This window comes from Nycticebus coucang, chromosome 2 (genome assembly GCF_027406575.1).
Source record: "Nycticebus coucang isolate mNycCou1 chromosome 2, mNycCou1.pri, whole genome shotgun sequence".
In the NCBI taxonomy this organism is placed as follows: Eukaryota; Metazoa; Chordata; class Mammalia; order Primates; family Lorisidae; genus Nycticebus; species Nycticebus coucang.
Genome location: NC_069781.1, coordinates 180,318,813 through 180,335,326, shown reverse-complemented (window position 1 = coordinate 180,335,326; position 16,514 = coordinate 180,318,813). Strand labels below are relative to the sequence as shown.

The 16,514-nt window shown below is 57.0% G+C and overlaps 2 protein-coding genes across 7 annotated transcripts in view; both read right to left on the bottom strand.

The window, feature by feature from the left end:
- NECAB2 (N-terminal EF-hand calcium binding protein 2) overlaps positions 1 to 4,975 on the bottom strand; it is a 30,328-nt gene extending 25,353 nt beyond the window's left edge. For 3 of the 4 annotated variants that reach the window (XM_053609694.1, XM_053609702.1, XM_053609710.1), the window contains exons 1-2: positions 4,336 to 4,592; positions 1,427 to 1,451 (exon numbers count right to left, since the gene is read on the bottom strand). In XM_053609694.1, coding sequence (XP_053465669.1) covers positions 1,427 to 1,451; positions 4,336 to 4,545 — 235 coding nt within the window. In that variant the 5' untranslated portion in view covers positions 4,546 to 4,592. Of the gene's footprint in view, positions 1 to 1,426; positions 1,452 to 4,335 lie in introns of all 4 variants that reach the window. The other variant, XM_053609684.1, reaches the window with a different exon arrangement.
- Positions 4,976 to 5,820: 845 nt separating this feature from the next.
- On the bottom strand, positions 5,821 to 16,062 carry OSGIN1 (oxidative stress induced growth inhibitor 1). 3 transcript variants are annotated; one of them, XM_053553383.1, is made up of 6 exons: positions 15,916 to 16,062; positions 11,527 to 11,631; positions 9,826 to 9,962; positions 8,442 to 8,633; positions 8,100 to 8,191; positions 5,821 to 7,149 (listed from the first exon to the last, which is right to left on the bottom strand). In XM_053553383.1, the coding sequence occupies exons 2-6, from the start codon at positions 11,591 to 11,593 to the stop codon at positions 6,201 to 6,203; spliced, it is 1,437 nt and encodes a 478-aa protein (XP_053409358.1). In that variant the 5' UTR covers positions 11,594 to 11,631; positions 15,916 to 16,062; the 3' UTR covers positions 5,821 to 6,200. The 3 variants fall into 3 exon arrangements, with proteins under 3 accessions (XP_053409358.1, XP_053465694.1, XP_053465698.1); XM_053609719.1 differs by lacking the exon at positions 15,916 to 16,062 and adding an exon at positions 13,239 to 15,900; XM_053609723.1 differs by lacking the exon at positions 15,916 to 16,062 and adding an exon at positions 12,012 to 13,231.
- Positions 16,063 to 16,514: the final 452 nt, after the last annotated feature.

Genomic DNA, 16,514 nt, shown 5'->3' with positions numbered 1-16,514 from the left:
CTACTGGCCCGGGACAGGGGACAACCCCATCCCTACCCATAAAGACGTTTCATGGGTAGTGACGATGTAGCCACAGGCCTCTGCATACTGAAGACCCCAGAGGCCCCCACGGTGGGGACCCACATCATATCTAAGGCTTTTCAGGTCACAATGTTGCAGCTGTCTGTCCAGGGCCACTTTGTCTCCCCACATGCTGCTCCTTCCTCTGTTCCATAGAGAATCAGAATCTCTGCGGAAGCTCCTTTACCCTTCCAGGCCTGGGTGGAGGAGGTCACTGTCACCCTCAGGGACGGGAGGCCAGGGACAGAGACCTTGGCACTGATTCCAGCCCAGACTGTGCCCCAGTGCCTCCGATTCTACCCCTCAAGAGCCTGGGGGACAATAGTGATTCCCTGGGACGAGGCGGGTGCTTGGGACCCAGGCTGGAGCTGCTGTCCTGAACCCCAGTCTAGGCAGGAGAGCAGCCAGAGGCACTGGGGACTGAGGGAGCAGGTGACAGGTCCCCTGTTGCCTACTCTTACCCCAGCATGGGCTTGGTAGTTGGTGTTTTCTCAGTGAAGGAACCAACAGGAACACTCCCCAGCTCTCTTTAAAAGAGACGTTTGTTATCAGTGTAACCTGGCTTATTGTACCCTCAATGAATCCCCAACAATAAAAAAAAAAAAAAAAGAGACGTTTGTTACTTATGTCTTCTCCCTGGCTTTTCCCAAAAGCCCAGGGTAGCAGGCAGGGCAAATATTATCACCCCATTTTACAGATGAGGAAACTGAGGCCTGACAGGAAACACGCCTTGATTAAAGCTTACAGAGTTGCCTTGAACCTAATAATGACTAGGGTGGTTACGCTTTCTGTAATTCCACTCCTCTTGGTTGTGAGGCTCAGAGGGCCTTCCTACTACACCCCCCCCATTCTTAAGCCCTGGTCTTCTTCCTCTGGAGGGGGGGAGATATTGATTCCTTGACCATGATGTGCTGCTCAACACTGTTGGAGGATTTCAGGAGATGCTTGACCTCTTGCTGCAGCTGGGCAACCCCAGCAATTCACTTAACCTCTCTGGGCCCCTATGACAGTGACGGAATGGGGTGACATCACTAATGGCATCAGGTTGCTACGAGGAGGAATTGAGCCAAGTGGCTTCCCCAGTGCACCAAGCACTCACCACAGGCTTCACTCTTGGCATCAGACATCAACTGACTGAATCCTCAACCCCTGCCAAACAGGAACTAATAGGATCCCCATTTTACAGACAGGGAAACTGAGGCACAGACCCAAACCAGGATTTGTCTGCCTTCTGACTTGAGAGTCCTCTGCTATTAATCTTTACGTTCATGCTGTCCATGCCTCTACCTCAATCCCTTCCCCTATGAAGCATCAGGAAAGAAAGAGCTGGGTCCCACCCAGTGGACAGCCTGAGAGGGTAACTCACCATTCTTGTCCGCACGGCGGAAAATCTGTAGAAAAGAGAGGTCAAGTCAGCTGTGGGCTGGGGAGGGGCAGGCACCTTTCAGTGGCTTCTGCCCTGAATGTAGGTCCCTCTCCTCCCCACCCCGAGAAGCTCAGGGGTGGGAAAGCTGAGCTCCCTGTCTCTGGGCTCTCCAGGAGGAGCCCTGGGAGCTGGGATCCAGGGTTGAGGGAAGGAGGTTTCAGGCAGACTCTCCCAGCCATCCTCTGTGGAAGCAGCTGCCCCCTTCTCCCTTCTGTGCCGCCCACCTGCCCAGGGCCACACTGATAGACACATGCATGCGAGCCCGCACACGCGTGCTCGTGCCCACACATATCCCTGCAGGTGTGCGTCCACAGTCATCGGGCCACGGAGTCCACCCACTGCCAAGCGCTTAGTCGCACACAACCACACTAAGTGTCCCGTGGACAGCTACACCTCTACCTCCATACTCCTTCCAGCACCTTGGATTTTTCCAGGGAGGCTGGGTTAAGTGAGAATGGAGGTATCTGCCAGGCCTGGGGATAGGACCAGCCACCAGCAGGACAGTGGTATTTTTTGGGTGGGGGAAGAGGGTGGGCCAAGAGCAGAGGACCAGCTGCAGACAGGTTCTGGCTGCATCGCGCAGGGATGGGAGGGACGGCCCAACACTAGCCTCAACTTGGAGACCGGTAGACTCCTCTGCCCTTCCCAGTGACATTCAAGGTCAGCCTGGACAGTGGCCTGGGAGCTTTGAAAGCCCCTCAGCCCATGCCACACCCCGGAGTAACTGAAGGGGCTTCTTTAAGCTTCCCAGGCGCACACAGCATTGACACTTGTGGGCTGACTTGCTCCTCAGAGAATCGAGGTTCAAGGTCTCGTCGGAGCTTGTTTCAAATGCAGTGTCTGTCCTGCCCTGGGCCCACTGAGTCAGCCTCTGCCCTGCAACCAGATCCCTGGAGAAATCATGCACCAGCACATTAAAGTTCGAGGAGGATGTCAGGGTATGGGGTGGCCCTCGCCCGTCGAACTGGCTAATTTTAGCAGGGAGGACATAGAGACCCAGGAAGGGTCAGCAACAGGCCCAGTCCCTGCAGCGTCTTCCCAGACACCAGGGAAGTTGGACTGGGACCATGTAAGCCAAGCAGGAGGTAGCACTTTCTCCAACCATCCCATTTTGGTCCTCGACTTGGGGCAAAGGGCAGATGCCTGTCTGCACCCCCATTTCTCCAAGCAAGGGGACGGGACCATCCCGGGCCATCTGTCATCAGGCACCTGGACCATGTTGGACTGAAGCAGCAGCTCTGGGAGGGCCTGCCAAACATCACTGGTACCCCCAGCTGAACCAGAAGGGGTGGCGGTTATCAGACCCTAGGTCCTGCTCCTGCCTGGGTGGGGCTCCTAAAGGCTGGTATTCCCAGATGCCTCTGAGGGGAGGCACCGGGGCAGGTGTCTGTTCTGGGCATGAACATTAAACAAATGGATGGCATGGCATAGCTGACACCTGGTGGTATCAGCTCAGGGAGTCTGCACAAACACCCCTACCCTGGCTCATCATCCCACTTCTCAGACGAGATGAGGCTCAGAGCCCCGGGCAACCCAGAGCCCACCTCCATCACTGCCACAGGGTGGAGGCAGGAAGAGCCTGGGTCGGTGGGGCTCAGCCTAGGACTTTCAGTGTGATCTCTGCCAGGGTCCTGAGATGGAGAGTGCAGCTGTATAGGCGTGGTTCAGCTGTGTGTGCATGTGTGCGCAGCAAGTGTGAGTGTGTGTACATGTGTGTCTGGAGGACTAGAGCTCCTCCTGCCCTGCCCTGCCCTCCCTGTCCAGACCCAGCAATGGGATCCAGGAGCCCAGAAGAGAAGCAGAGGAGGGAATCCTGGCTCCCGCACCCGCAGGGATGCAAGGTACACACGTGTATACACACACACACACAACTCTCCCAGCAACACACACAAAACACCCCCAGCCACGAACCAGCAGGGCCCTCCCTGGGACAGGCCTGTCCACACCCCCATGACAACCCCTCCACCTCCTCCCAGAGCTCCCTAGGAGAAGTCTCCCACCCCCAAGCTACCCGCCCTGAAGAACCCTTCCTCTGGGTAGGGGTAGGTGGGGGATGAGGTGGGCTTCCCAGAGGTGGGTGGTTTGGGTCCCAGAGGGGCCAGGAGGGGTAAGGGGAGAGTCTGGGGTCCATACAAAGAACGGAGCTCTTGGGGGGGTGTGAGGAAGGAGACCGAGCAGAGAACCCCTTCTCTGAGGTGAGCCCGGGGTGGGGAGCCCTGGCAGAGTGCAGGCTCAGAGCCCTGGGTGATGGCTTCGGCTCCGTGGAGAAGAGCTGGAGGGTGGGAGGTGGGGAGGAGGCTTCATCTTGAATAGCCGTGGCTGGGGGGCAGAGGGTCTTTCGGGAGGAAATTAAGAGGGTTGAGGGTCTACAGCGAAGAAGAGAGGAGGGGCCAGAGCAAGGGATTTTGGGGTGGGGTCTCAGAAAAGTATTTGGGCACAGGGCTGGGATGGAGAGGAAGGGGGCGGGTGGCGGCGAGGGGCTCCCGTCCCGCGGGGTAAAGGGTGGGGATTTAGCTAGGATAAAAGTAGGAAGACAGTGGCTGGGTCCAGGGGGCTCGCGGGTCCGCCTGTGGGCAGGGAGGGATCCCGAAGACCCCAGAGAGGGGACGCAGGAGGGGGTCTTCCCGGTCCAGGGAGGAGAGACCGGCTCCGGACGTGGAGGGGCCAGGGGTCATTCTCCAGGATGCCGTGGTCGGATGAAGGTCCGGCTAGGGCCGCCGAGGGGGGTGGGCCGGGGTTCCCTGCTGCAGGAGGACGGGTCTCACGGATCCCATCGGACCGGGGCGGCGTCGGGGGCGCCCCATGGGATCGCGGGGCTCCGGGTCCGGCAGAGGCCGGCGCGTACTCACGTCCAGGATGACGGCGGTGCCCCCGCGCGGCGTGGCGGGGTTGGGGCCGGGGTCCGCGGCGGGGGCGTCGGGGGCCAGCGGCGCCCGGGGCTCGCCCATCCTGGCGCCCACCCAGCGCAGCAGCCCGCCCAGCGCCCGGCCCTGCGGCGGCGGCTCCCGGAGCAGCCTGTGCGCGCCGGCCCTGCACAGGCGCGCCGCCCGCTCGCACATCGCGCCGCGCCCGCCGCCGCCGCCGCCCGGAAGCCCGCCGACCCCCGCCCGGCCCGCGGCCCGCCCCCGCGCGACCCCCTCCCCGGCGCCGCCCGCCCGCGCCGCCCCGCCCTCCCTCTGTCCCCGCGGCCGCGGACACCGCGGGGACTGGCCGCCGCTGGGGGACGGGGCGGGGGGGGGCGCTCCGCCCGGACCCCGAGCCACGTGCCTGGTCCCCGCCGCCCCACCCCTGCCGGCCGGGCGCGGCTGCAGGGGGCTGCCCGGCGGGGCGTGGGGCCGGGTGATTGGACCCCAGGCCGGCCGCGGAGGGATTTTCCCGAAGGCACGGGGTGAGTGGGGGTCTGGGTGCGGGATGTCTCTGCGATCTTCCCCCCAAAAGTCTCCTTCTGCGCCCCCAAGTCCCCCCTGCCACCCGTGGTGCCGCTGCAGGGGCCGGAGCGCGGGTGTCCAGCGAGTCCAGAGCGCCCTCTGCCGGCTGCAGCTGCGGGGATCCGCGCCCACGCACCGCGGCTCCCCCGACTCCCGCTGGCGTGCACGGCCCATCAGACCCACCCCTCCTAGTACAGAACGCCCGGAACACCTTCCCTTCACACTCATCAATCCAAGGCACTCTTCCACCCACCCTGCCGCCTGTCTGTCCACCCATCCTTGTGTCCATCCAGTTGAAGGGTTAAGGAGAACCCACCATATGTCAGGCTGGGTGCTAGGCGCTGTGTTCCAGCAATGGGCAAAACAGCCAGGGTTCGCAGAGCCAAACTCTGAAATTTTTCTACAAATAAGTGAACAATTAAAACGGAACTACTCTGTAAGAGGTGGTACCCTGGACTGTGAGAGGGAGATTTGTTCTGGCCGCAGTGCAGGGCTCCTGTCTAAAAAGGCTTCCTAGAGGAAGTGATTCTTAGGGAGAGAGATTCACAGAGAAGTTAAAAGAGGAGAGAAAGCACCCTGGGCTAGAGACTAGCCTGTGCAAAGGCCCTGGGGCAGGCAGAACAGGTGACAGGAGGGACTAAAGGAGACAGTGAGCTGGAACTGAGAAGGGGGGGTGAGGACAGGTTGGGGGGCAGTGATAGCCTCCGTCCTCTACTTCCTGCACACACTGTCCCCGGAAGGGTCCAGCACAACTGCCAGTCAACTGCCTCTAAAGTTGGGCACCACCCCCTGCCCCTCACCCTCAGCCCCAGGCCTCATCCAGGAGCTCTGGCAGGACCCTGTGCCCCCCTGCCCAGTGCAGGGTCTTAGGCTCCCAGCTCCCCCCAAACACCGAGTCCTCAGACACATGAATGGAGGTAGGCACTGGTTTTATTTGGGAACTGCATGGAAAGACCTGGCCAGGAGTCCTCCTGGCTGGACACTCAGCTGGCCCTGGTTGTGCCAGCTCATAATGGCAGCTTTCCCCCCAAATCCTAGGTCTAGGCCTACCTTCTCCTGCGACCACTATTCCCCCCTTGGGCAATAGTCTGAGTGTGGGGCAGCCTGGCTTCCCCCCTTCCTCTGGACCTCAAAGGCCAGCTGCATGGGCTCACAGTCCCTCCTGTCTCCTGCCAGGAGTGGCTCCTCCCCTCATCGGGGCATCTCAGGTGGGCCCTGCATCTAGCAGGGCTGTGCTGATCTCCCCTCCTCTTCAGGGGCTGGGTGCTGGCGTGTCAGGCCAGATACTAGGGTGGCTTCCTGGTCTCCTTCCTCAGCAGGGAGCTGGCCACGGCCAGGGCCCCACCCTGCACGAACCTCACAAAGTTGTCCCCAGCCAGTGGCCCCATGGCATACAGGCCCTCCTGGCGAGTGCTCTGGTAGGTAAAGGGGTCCACATCAATGGGGTTCCTCCTGGCGCTCAGTGGCTGGTCGGGGTCCACGGCAAGGTCAGCGCCTGCCCCGGGGAGGAAGGAGAGGTCAGGGTGGGAGCCAATGAGGACCAGCACCAGGGAGATGCCGAAGACCTTCTCGATGCCCTGGGAGTCCCGGAACACGGCCTGGTGGTCTTCCTTGAAGAACAGCAGCCTGTGCTCGGGGAGGCTGCAGTAGCCCTTGTAGGGGCTGGGTGACAGGATGGACTGCTCCCGCATCATCTGGTGCACTTTGTGGTATTCGGGGTATAGCATCTTGGGCAGCTGGTTGAACACCAGGCCAGGGTCCTCCACTGGTCGGCGGAAGGCGTGGATCACCGGGATGTTGTAGTGGCGGGCATAGAGGACAGCATCAGCCGCAGACAGCCCCGCGCCGATGATGAGGACGGGATCTGACGATGGGGTCACTGCACCTACCCGTATGGCCACCTCCAGGGCTGATAGCTCATAGTGGACAAAGGGCAGGGCCTCCCCGGAGACACCCAGTCGAGCTGGGTTGTCAAATGTGCCAGTGGCCAGGACCACGTTGTGAGCCCAAAGTGAGAAGGGCTGCTGGCTCTGGTCCTTGGTAGTCAGGAAGCCGCTCACCTGGAAGAGGGGGCTGGGGGCCTGGGTCCCAGAGTCGCTGGGCTCAGGTGTCTCCCACTCCACGGCTGTGACCATGGCGCCAGACACAAAATTGTGGCTCAGACCCTTCTTGGCCACATAGTCCCTGTAGTAGTGGGCAATGTCCCCAGCCGTGGCCCGACTGTTGCGAAGACCTCTGTGGGGGGAAGGCAGGAGGGTGGGTGTTAAGGTGGTCTAGGGTGTGGGGGCATGGGTTGGGCGAGACAGATAACCAGGGTAACATCAGACCCTGGACACCCCCCAGCTGCAGGACTGGCCTGGACAGTTGAACCTCTCCAAGGGTCATCTTCCTCTTCTGTAAATGGAAACAATAAGGGCACCTCCCTCAGGAGGTCTGGGGTGGGATCAGGGGGCCTGCAGAGTCACGCTGCATGGGTTTAAATCCTGGCTCTGTCACTAGTGAGCCGTGCCTGAAACTCTGTGCTTCAGTTTCCTCATTTTTGAAATGAGGATGATGATGGTGGCAGGACCTATTTGGTGAGGTTGTTGAGAAAAATTGATGAACTGATAGAAAAGAAATGCTCAGAGTAGAACCAGACTGGTAGTAAGCAATAGATAGAGATGGGCCACCGTTATTGTCACCGTAAAAGATTAAGTGGCATTCTATGTAAACACGGCATGCTTGCGTGTTTGTAAAGCTCGGACCTGCTAATCTATGGGAAGGAGGGGTGGTGGTGATGGGGGCTTTCGGGGAGGGGCTGCATTTCTTGATTCTGTGTGCTCACTGTGTGAAATTTCTCTAGGTGAGACTCAGAATAAAGGGAGGGGCTGCAAGAGGCCAGAAGGACTGGGACCTTGGCCAGAGTTCAGGGGACAGAGGACGGCTGTCACACTGCAGGGAGGCCAGGTTGGGGGCTCATGTGACAACGTGGAGGAAGCACTGGACAGGGAGTCCTGGAGAAGCCGGTCCTGCCTACTGAGTGGTGCTGGGCAAGTCCTTTCCCTATCTGAGCCTCAGTTTCTCCTCTGGAAGAAGGGGAAGGCAGACTAGAGGAGCTCTGAAGCACCCCCCACCCCCAGTGTTCTTGGTCTTAGAAGCGGGCGGCAGGGGCCTTCCCTGCCCACTGCAGCCCTCTGGGTGCTTACCTTCGCTTCTTTTGCATCCAGTCCTTGACCTGCAGGTCTGGGAGCCCCATCCACTGGCCTTGGCTCAGGGTCACCATGGAGCCTTCAATAGACTGGGCAGAAAAGGGATCCTTTGGTCCCGGCCTCTGCTAGTCCCAACCCACTCAGGGCTGGAAGGCATGGGGCTGGGGCTGAGGGGGGAAGGACAGAGAGGAAGGAGAGGTGGGGGACGGGAGGGAGAGGTGAATGAGGACATGGGGATGGAAAAATCCTGGCTCCACACTGGGAAAGCTAGGGAGGTGCTCTCCCCAAGACTTGAAGCAGATTCGACCCAGACCCCTGGCACCCCTGCTTCCCACTTACATGCCAGGCTCCCCCCGGAAGGTTCCGGCCCAGGACCATGTGGGGGATGGCTCGCTCCTTCTGGTGTTTCCAGGTGAGGACGGACTCCATGTCTCCTCCGAAGTCTGTGTCTGGGCGCAGGAGAGCATCAAAGAGCAAGGCCATGGGGCTTTGGCACCGGCCTTCGAGGCCTTCGGACAGGTAATCCAGGTCCTAGAAATGGGGTAGGAGTCAGGCGGGGCACCAAAGGCAGAGCCCTTTTCCCTGAGCCTCAGGGTGGGCAGGAAACATTGGAACTGGGGCTGGACTATTTTTCTGGCACTAGAGGGACCCAGTCTCAGAGGACCATTTGGGGAGCTCTTTTTGAGGTATCTCCAAGAGTACTCTGGTGGCCCCCAGAGTACAGGCCAAATGGGCAAGCTTAGAAGGGATGTATGCACTGCCTGGTCCTACATTCCTGCAGTCACAGCAGGGTCATCAGACAAGCTGGGGAAGTGCTGCCTCTTGCTTACCAGCACACTAAAGGCTCTGACAAGTCCTGCAGCCATATTTTAACTGTTCAATTTTGCCAAACCCAGTGTTTCCCAGGATTACTAGTGGGAATATTTTTCTCTGCATATTATACTGAGGAACTATTATACTATAGAAGGCATTGAAAAATGCTACTTTAGGGCAGCACCCTGTGGCTCAAGGAGTAGGGCGCTGGCCCCGTATACCAGAGGTGGCAGGTTCAAACCTGGCCCCAGCCAGAAACTGCAAAAAAAAAAAAAAAAAAAAAAAAGAAAAGAAAAGAAAAGAAAAATGCTACTTTAGATCAAATGGTCTAAATGGATTTTCCCATCCCCAACTCGGGGGGTGAGGGGACTGAGAGGATGGAGGATGCCTGAAGGGGAAGGCCAGGGGCATGGAGGGAGGACTAGCAAGCCCTCGTGGAGCCGAAATATCTAGGGTGGGGCTTCTCAACCTTCTTGACCTCTGGGCTGGGTCATTCTTTGTCCTGGGCAGTAGTCCTGTGCACTCTCACATTCTTAATAGCATCCCGGGCCTCTACCCCACTAGATGCCCTAGTACCCCCATCCCAGCTGTGACAATCAAAATTGCCTCTAGATGTTGCCGCGTGTCACCTTGGGGAACAAAACTGTCCCCTCACTGAGGACCACAGGTCTAGGGTCTGGTGAGCCGATGTAGTATTTTGAGAGCTCTGATTTCTTTTTTCCCTCATTGCCATTGAAGCACCCCCCACCCCCAGTGTTCTTGGTCTTAGAAGCTGGCGGCAGGGGCCTTCCCTGCCCAGATTTTGTTCTGTGCTTGCTCCCGTTCCCAGCAAACACACACTTTGGCTTCTCCCTGGGAAAGCTGGGCTAGTTTCCAGAGACTGGGTATGGCTCCCCTGGCTGTGGCCTACCTGGTCCAGAATGGAGACCCCTGGAGCCTCAGTAAGCTTCCTCTGCAGCAGGGGGTGCGGGTGGATGGCATCTGGCTTCACATAGGGGGTGTAGCCAGACAGCAGGTAAGACAAGCAGATGCCCGAGGGGCCGTTGCCTGGGGAGAGAAGACAGGAGTCAAAGGGCAGCCTTTTAAGGCACAGGACACTACTGAGGGCTGTGGGCTACACTTATTCATTTATTCCTCATTCACAAAAACATTTATTAGCCTTTTGCCCATGCTAGACACCATGCCTAACAATACTCAAGAAAATCCTAACACTCTGGGAGGCTGAGGCGGGTGGATTGCCTGAGCTCAAGGGTTCAAAACCAGCCTGAGCAAGAGCAAGGCTCTGTCTCTAAAAATAGCTGGGTATTGTGTGGACGCCTGTAGTCCTAGCTACTTGGGAGGCTGAGACAAGAGAATCGCTTAAGCCCAAGCGTTTGAGGTTGCTGTGAGCTGTGACGCCATAGTGCTCTACTGAGGGTGACAAAGTAAGACTCTGTCTTAAAAAAAAAAAAAACTCAAGAAATTGAGCGATTTTGTTGTTGTTGGTATTGAGACAGAGTGCAGTGGCGTCATAGCTCACTGTAACCTCAGACTCAGGCTGTGGGCATCCCACTGCCTCAGTCTCCGGAAGCCGCTGGGATTACAGGTGTTTGCTTCAGCGCCTGGCTGGGTTTTTCCATTTTTTTTTTAGGAGTTGGAGGTCTCACTTTTGCTCAGGCAAGTCTTGAACTCCTGAGCTCAAGCAATTCTCTTTCCTCAGCCTCTCACAGTGCTGGGATTACAGGTGTGAGCCACCGCACCCAGCAAACTTGAGTGATCGTTAAGGGCTTACTAAATGCCAGGAACTATATCAAGAGCTTCTGACAACAGCAGCACCATGGTAGCTTTAGTGAGGTACATACGTGTTACGCTTTATCTCATTTTATACTTGAGGAAACTGGGGCACAGAGAGGTTAAGTAACTTGTGGTCACACAGCTGACAAGTAGACAAGCCAGGATGAAAACCCAGGCAGAGGGAAGCCTGATAATGCGACAGAGATTCTGAGATCACTCAGAGCCTGTCCTGCCCTTCCAGAGCTGATAGTCCAGCAAGTAAATGTGGTCAGATGGCTGTGTGCCCTGTGTACCCCGAGTGTACTCAGGAGGGGTGCTGTGCTCCCAGAGCTGCCTGTCCATGGCCCTTCCTGGACAATTAATCAGTCCTGACCCCATGACATCTGTTCTATTCTTATCTGTTTCTTTCTCTTCTAACTTGTCCTATTCAGAAATTACCCAGATGTAGAGCACCAGCAGGAGCCCTGTGAAATTGCTGATATCTGTTTGGTTTTGACATACAAAAATGACTTTCTTGCGGCTCAGCCTGATGTTTATATCCTAGGGAGTTGTCAGTCCCCATTTTCGTGGACACAGGTCACACTGCTGTGTGTGGGTGCTGAGCACAGTGGAAGGCATGGGGCAGTCATGGAGACCAGGCCCTCCTCCCCCACCTCTGTCCTTCCCTCCTGGGTTCGTGGAAGGACATGGGATGATAGTTTATAAACTGCTAAGCACAGCACCTCCACATAGTAAACTAAGGGCTTAGTTTAATGACAACAGCTGCAAAGAGGCCAGGTCTGGTCTTGGGCGACTCCTACCCTCAGACCCTGCTCCTCCCCCTGCCTACATCACTCACCGATGACGATGACCGGGAGGGGCTTCGAGCTGCTGGCACCAAGGTGCTCCTTCTTTGGGGAGCTCATGGCTGTGGCTGGTGGGAGGTTTGGCCTTGGCAACAAACCTGGGGGGCACAAGGGAGAAAGGGCCACTCAGGTCAGTCACTTCCCAGCAAGGGTGGACCACAGTCAGGCCCCAGGTCCCTGCCAAACCACATCACGTGACTCCTCCTGCCCTGCCCACACCCTCCTTTCCAAACAGGCCTGTGTCCCCACCACCCCATCAAGGTATGCCTGCCCTTCACTGCCCTGTCACCACCAGCCTCCAGGTCTCTGGGCCCCATGCCGTTCTGCCCATCTCCTCAGCAGGGCAGTAACAACAGCTGAGCCTGTCATCTGTCTTCCTAGGAGCCTCTCCCTGCCCAGCACTTCTGGGGTGGCTGCAGCCCCCGAACACCCCAGCCCTCAAGTTTCAGTGTGACCTGGTGGACCTTGGAGTCGTCACCTGGCCCTGGAAAGTTGCTTCCTTGCAGGTGGCTGTGGCCCATTCCTGGACCTCTCTGGGTCTCACTGTCCTTACCTGTAAAATGGGAATCATCAAGAGTCCCTGCTGCATGGGGTTGTTGAGGGACAGAAACCCCTCCCCGGAGTAAATTTGCCACCAGAAAAGGTTCAGTTTGTCTTCTCCAGGAGCTGGGCTAGAACCCATGGACTTGGGAAACTTTGGAAGCAGGACCAGCTTGGTGTAGGGACGACGGTAAACCCTGCTCGGCTCTGGAGCACCAGTGCCCGGTGCTGGCCATAGGCCCTAATCACTCAAGGGACCCAATTCTTAGAGCTGCAGATGCTGAGGAGTGGCCAACCTGCCTTCTCCCCCCAACCAGCTAGCAGTGGGCGTGGGCACCGGCCTCACCCACCACCGTGCACCATCCTCAGTGCTGCCACCTGAGGGCCACAAGGCGACACCTGGGTGGGAGTGGGGGTGGTGGCATTTAGCATTTACTCTGCACTGGGAATTTGCCCTGGTTTATCTCCTCCCTACACTGACCCCACGCAGTCAGTCCTGATAATCAGTGCCCATGCCACTGAAGGGGGCTCAGAGAGCCCGCACAACCTGCTCAGTGGTGCAAAGCTAACTTTCAAGCCCAGGCTTGCCTGTGACCACCACCTACACCACTGAGCTTGTCCCTGGGGGAACCCAGGCCCAGCGAGGGGCCAGACCCACAGTGAAGAGTTTAGCAGGTGGAGATGCGTCTGGACCACCCAGAGGGAGCAGGGGTGGGGCTCAGGGTCACTGGCCTCGGACTCTTCCAGAGAAGGTGGAGATCTAGATTTTTATGTGGCTTGACTTGGAAAAGTGGGCAACTACTTCTCATTTCTTGAAAATCTTTTAAAAGGCTGATGACTAAGAAAATGCCAGGAAGGCTATGTTAACCAGTGTGATGAAAATGTGTCAAACGGTCTATGAAACCAGGGTATGGTGCCCCATGATCACATTAATGTGCACAGCTATGATTTAATAAAAAAGAATAAAAAAAAGAAAAGAAAAAAAGGCTGACGAAGCACAACTGGGGACAACATGGGACCTCAGATGCATATACTGCTGGGCAAGTCCCAAGCAGACAGATGTGGGGCAGCTGCACAGATGGGCTGGTCAGAGGGCCTGGGTGTCACCCCCACAGTGACAACAACTGACCTTCTCACAGCTCTCTACAGTTTGCAAGGAGCTTACCCCTAAGAATCACATTCATTTCTCTCGACCTCCCTGTCCTGTCTGGCAGCACCCGATGCTTCCTCCTCTCTCCCTGGGGACCACATGGCCTTCTCTGTGCCCAGTTTCCTGCAGGGCTCCATGCTATCTGCCTGGGGTGGGATTTGGGGTAACAAGACCAGCAGTAATAAGAACAATGATGAAGCACATGGCTAACATTTCTATACTTCCTTGGAGTGGGCGAGCCAAGCATGTTCTAACCACCATGTACATGTTAACGAATTCTATCCTTATTTAATTGGCTTGTTATAAGTATTCTTCCACTCACTCCCATATTACAGATGGAGAAACCGAGGGCCAGTTTTCAAGGAGTTTGCCCCAGCTCTCATAGGCTGTATTTAAGTCCAGGCCACCCTGCTCCAGAACCTTTTCTGTACCACCCCTGTCCCCCCAGTGGTGTGGTGGGTCCTACTGAGGTCCTCTGGCCAGGCTGGACATGCAGTGTCCATCCCGGCTTCCCCCATTGCTCTGTTTCAGCTCTGGTGGCAGGGAGGGAGACCACGGGATGGTTGATGTTCCCAGTGGTCCAGCATGGAGAGCACTGCTTCTCACTGACCACCAGAAACCAGGTGTGCCAGTGGCCTTGAAGAACAGGACTGTGGTTCCCAGAGTGCTTTCTCCTACTTGCTCCTGGACCCTTCCAATGGTCCCCGGGCCGCTCACTCATCTTTACTGTCCCCAAGAATAAGAGCACTTCCTGTGCATACATCCATAATCCTCTTAATGACCTACTTTGCAGATGAGGACACTGAGGCTTGGGGGCCTGAAGCCACACCCCCAAGCTGCAGAGCTAGCACGGAACTGAAATTTGGTGGCTGCTGGCTGAACCCACCTAGACACCCCCGACCCCACCCCTGGACATGAGTGTGCCCCAGGCCCTGCCCTGCCTCCTGTGTTCTTTTGACACTCCCTCCCCCCACCCAGCAAGGAAGGCACCTATAGGAGACCCCAGGGACCAAAGAGGAATCGGAACTAATTATCACCCTTTCCCAGAAGCCATGGGCACTGATTTACCACCAGGGCTTTTGGGCTCCAAGTCCAATGATCCCTCCCAGAACCACTGCCGGGCACTGGACAGAAGCTTCTGGATGCCACGTACATGAGGTCACCACCCAGAGCTGGGGACCTGAGAGGCACTTTCTGTGCCGAGTTACACAGGACATCCTGAAGTCCTGAGCAGCTGGAAGCTCTCACTCACAACCTCCGACAAACATGCTGCAGACCCCAGGAGAGAAGTTTAGTTTCAGTATTTCTATTCCTTTTCTGCTTTTTAGTTTTGTGAAGTTGGAATTATCAATTTTTAATGTTATCTTTTTAAGTCCCTCCGATTGAAGATGGCAGATATTGATGAAAAAAGTTAACATTAAAAATTGATGTTTCTGGCTCGGTGCCTGTAGCACAGTGGTTACCGTGCCAGCCACACACACCGAAGTTGGCAGGTTCAAACCTGGCCCAGGCCAGCTAAACAATGACAACTGTAACAAAAAATAGCCAGGCGTTGTGGCAGGCGGCTGTAGTCCCAGCTACTTGGGAGGCTGAAGCAAGAGAATTGCTTAAGCCCAAGAGTTTGAGGTTGCTGTGAGCTGTGATGTCACAGCACTCTACAAAGGGCGACAGTGAAAATCTGTTTCAAAAAAAAAAAATTGATGTTTCTCACCTCACAGAAGCAGATAAGCGTAAAAGAAATAAACAGTTGCACCTTCAACTGGTGCTTCTTGTAAGTTAGTAGCATTGGTACTTCTGAGGTTATTAAACCCTCAAAATGTTCTTAGACTCTGGAACACCTGTACGTGGCATTTATCGGGCACCACACCCTTGCTCATTTGACTTAAATGACACCTGCACAGGTGGGTTTTCTTCACCCTCTGTGCAGAGGAAGGAAATGATACCAGAAGGAGGAGGAGTTGTTCTGCCCCAGGTCACCCAGGAACGTCTGAGACCACACTCCTGACCACGTCCATGCTCAAAAATGCTATTTCTTCCCCTTGGTCCCTGTCACTGAGAAGGAGGAGTCCCCAGTGAATAAAGCAGCTGATTACAGTGACAACAAGAGGGTGACAAGAAGCCCTGAGGGGTGAGGATGAGAGGCACTCTGCCCGTCCAAGGTTACCTGCCATCAGTCACCAGGATGAGCCCAGCACCTGCCCCACCTAGAGCTCAGGGTCTCCTGGAGTTCCCCAGAGCCCAGGGGACCCACCTCTTCCCCATCACACTCCCAGAGTCTCCAGGAAGAAGCCAAGCCCCTGGACCTCCGAAGCTGAGGACTGTGTGTGGCACTCGTGGGCTCTACCCCTCCTGAGCAGAGAGGCGGAGACCCTGAGGGCAGCGCCCAGCCTGGCTGCCCACTTGGTGGCCTTGGGACACACTGGGCAGCAAGCCCAGGCTGGCCACACCTCTCTTTCCTGCCAAGAGCTGCGGTCACGTGGGCCAGGGCAGCTGTTGGGCTGAGCATGCCAGGCACCTCGACATGACCATAGCCAGAAGCCACATGAGAGGAGGAAGATTGTGTGGCCCTCAAGAATGCAGGGGCCACTTGGGACCCTTCCTGACCCTGGAGCCTGCAGACCCTCTATCCAGCTGGCTACCTGTCTGGGATGTGTCCAGTCTCTTGCCCTGGGGCCTTGCCCAGGCCACTCACCTGACAGGCAGTGGGTGGAGGGAGCCCGTGAACCTGGCCTGGTGGGGCACAGCAAGAGTAGGGTGTCACCTTGTCCTCCTCGCCAGCAGGACGCCCATTACCCTGTGGGGATCCCAGAGGCTGTGAGAGGCTAAGGGGAAGTGAGGGTATTTCACAGGCAGGGAGGAGGCGGGGCAGGCAAGGGGGCGGGGCCAGGAAAATCACTTTCATAAGCGTGAGTCAGCAGGGGCCCCGGGATGAATGAACTTGTACACTCTGGAGGACAGTGTCACGCTTCACCAGCCCTGAGGGCCTGCCTTAAAGGACCCCTGCTTGGCAGCCTGCCAGGGGGCCTGGGGGCCTCCCTGAAGCTACCTCCTACCACCCAGGCCCCCATCCCTGAGGGCTTGGTCACTGGAAGAGGAACCAGTGACCCCTGAATGAGCCAACCTGGCCTTTTCCCATAAGTGGGGAGGAGACAGCTTTGTCTGGTGGAATATGCTTAAAGTGACAGCCCCTTTAAATGGAGAAGAACCATCCCTATTCCCTCATTCCACTTGGATTCCACTTGGGTGTCCTCCCAAGCCCTGTGGCACTAACCTGCTTGGGCTGAGGACCCA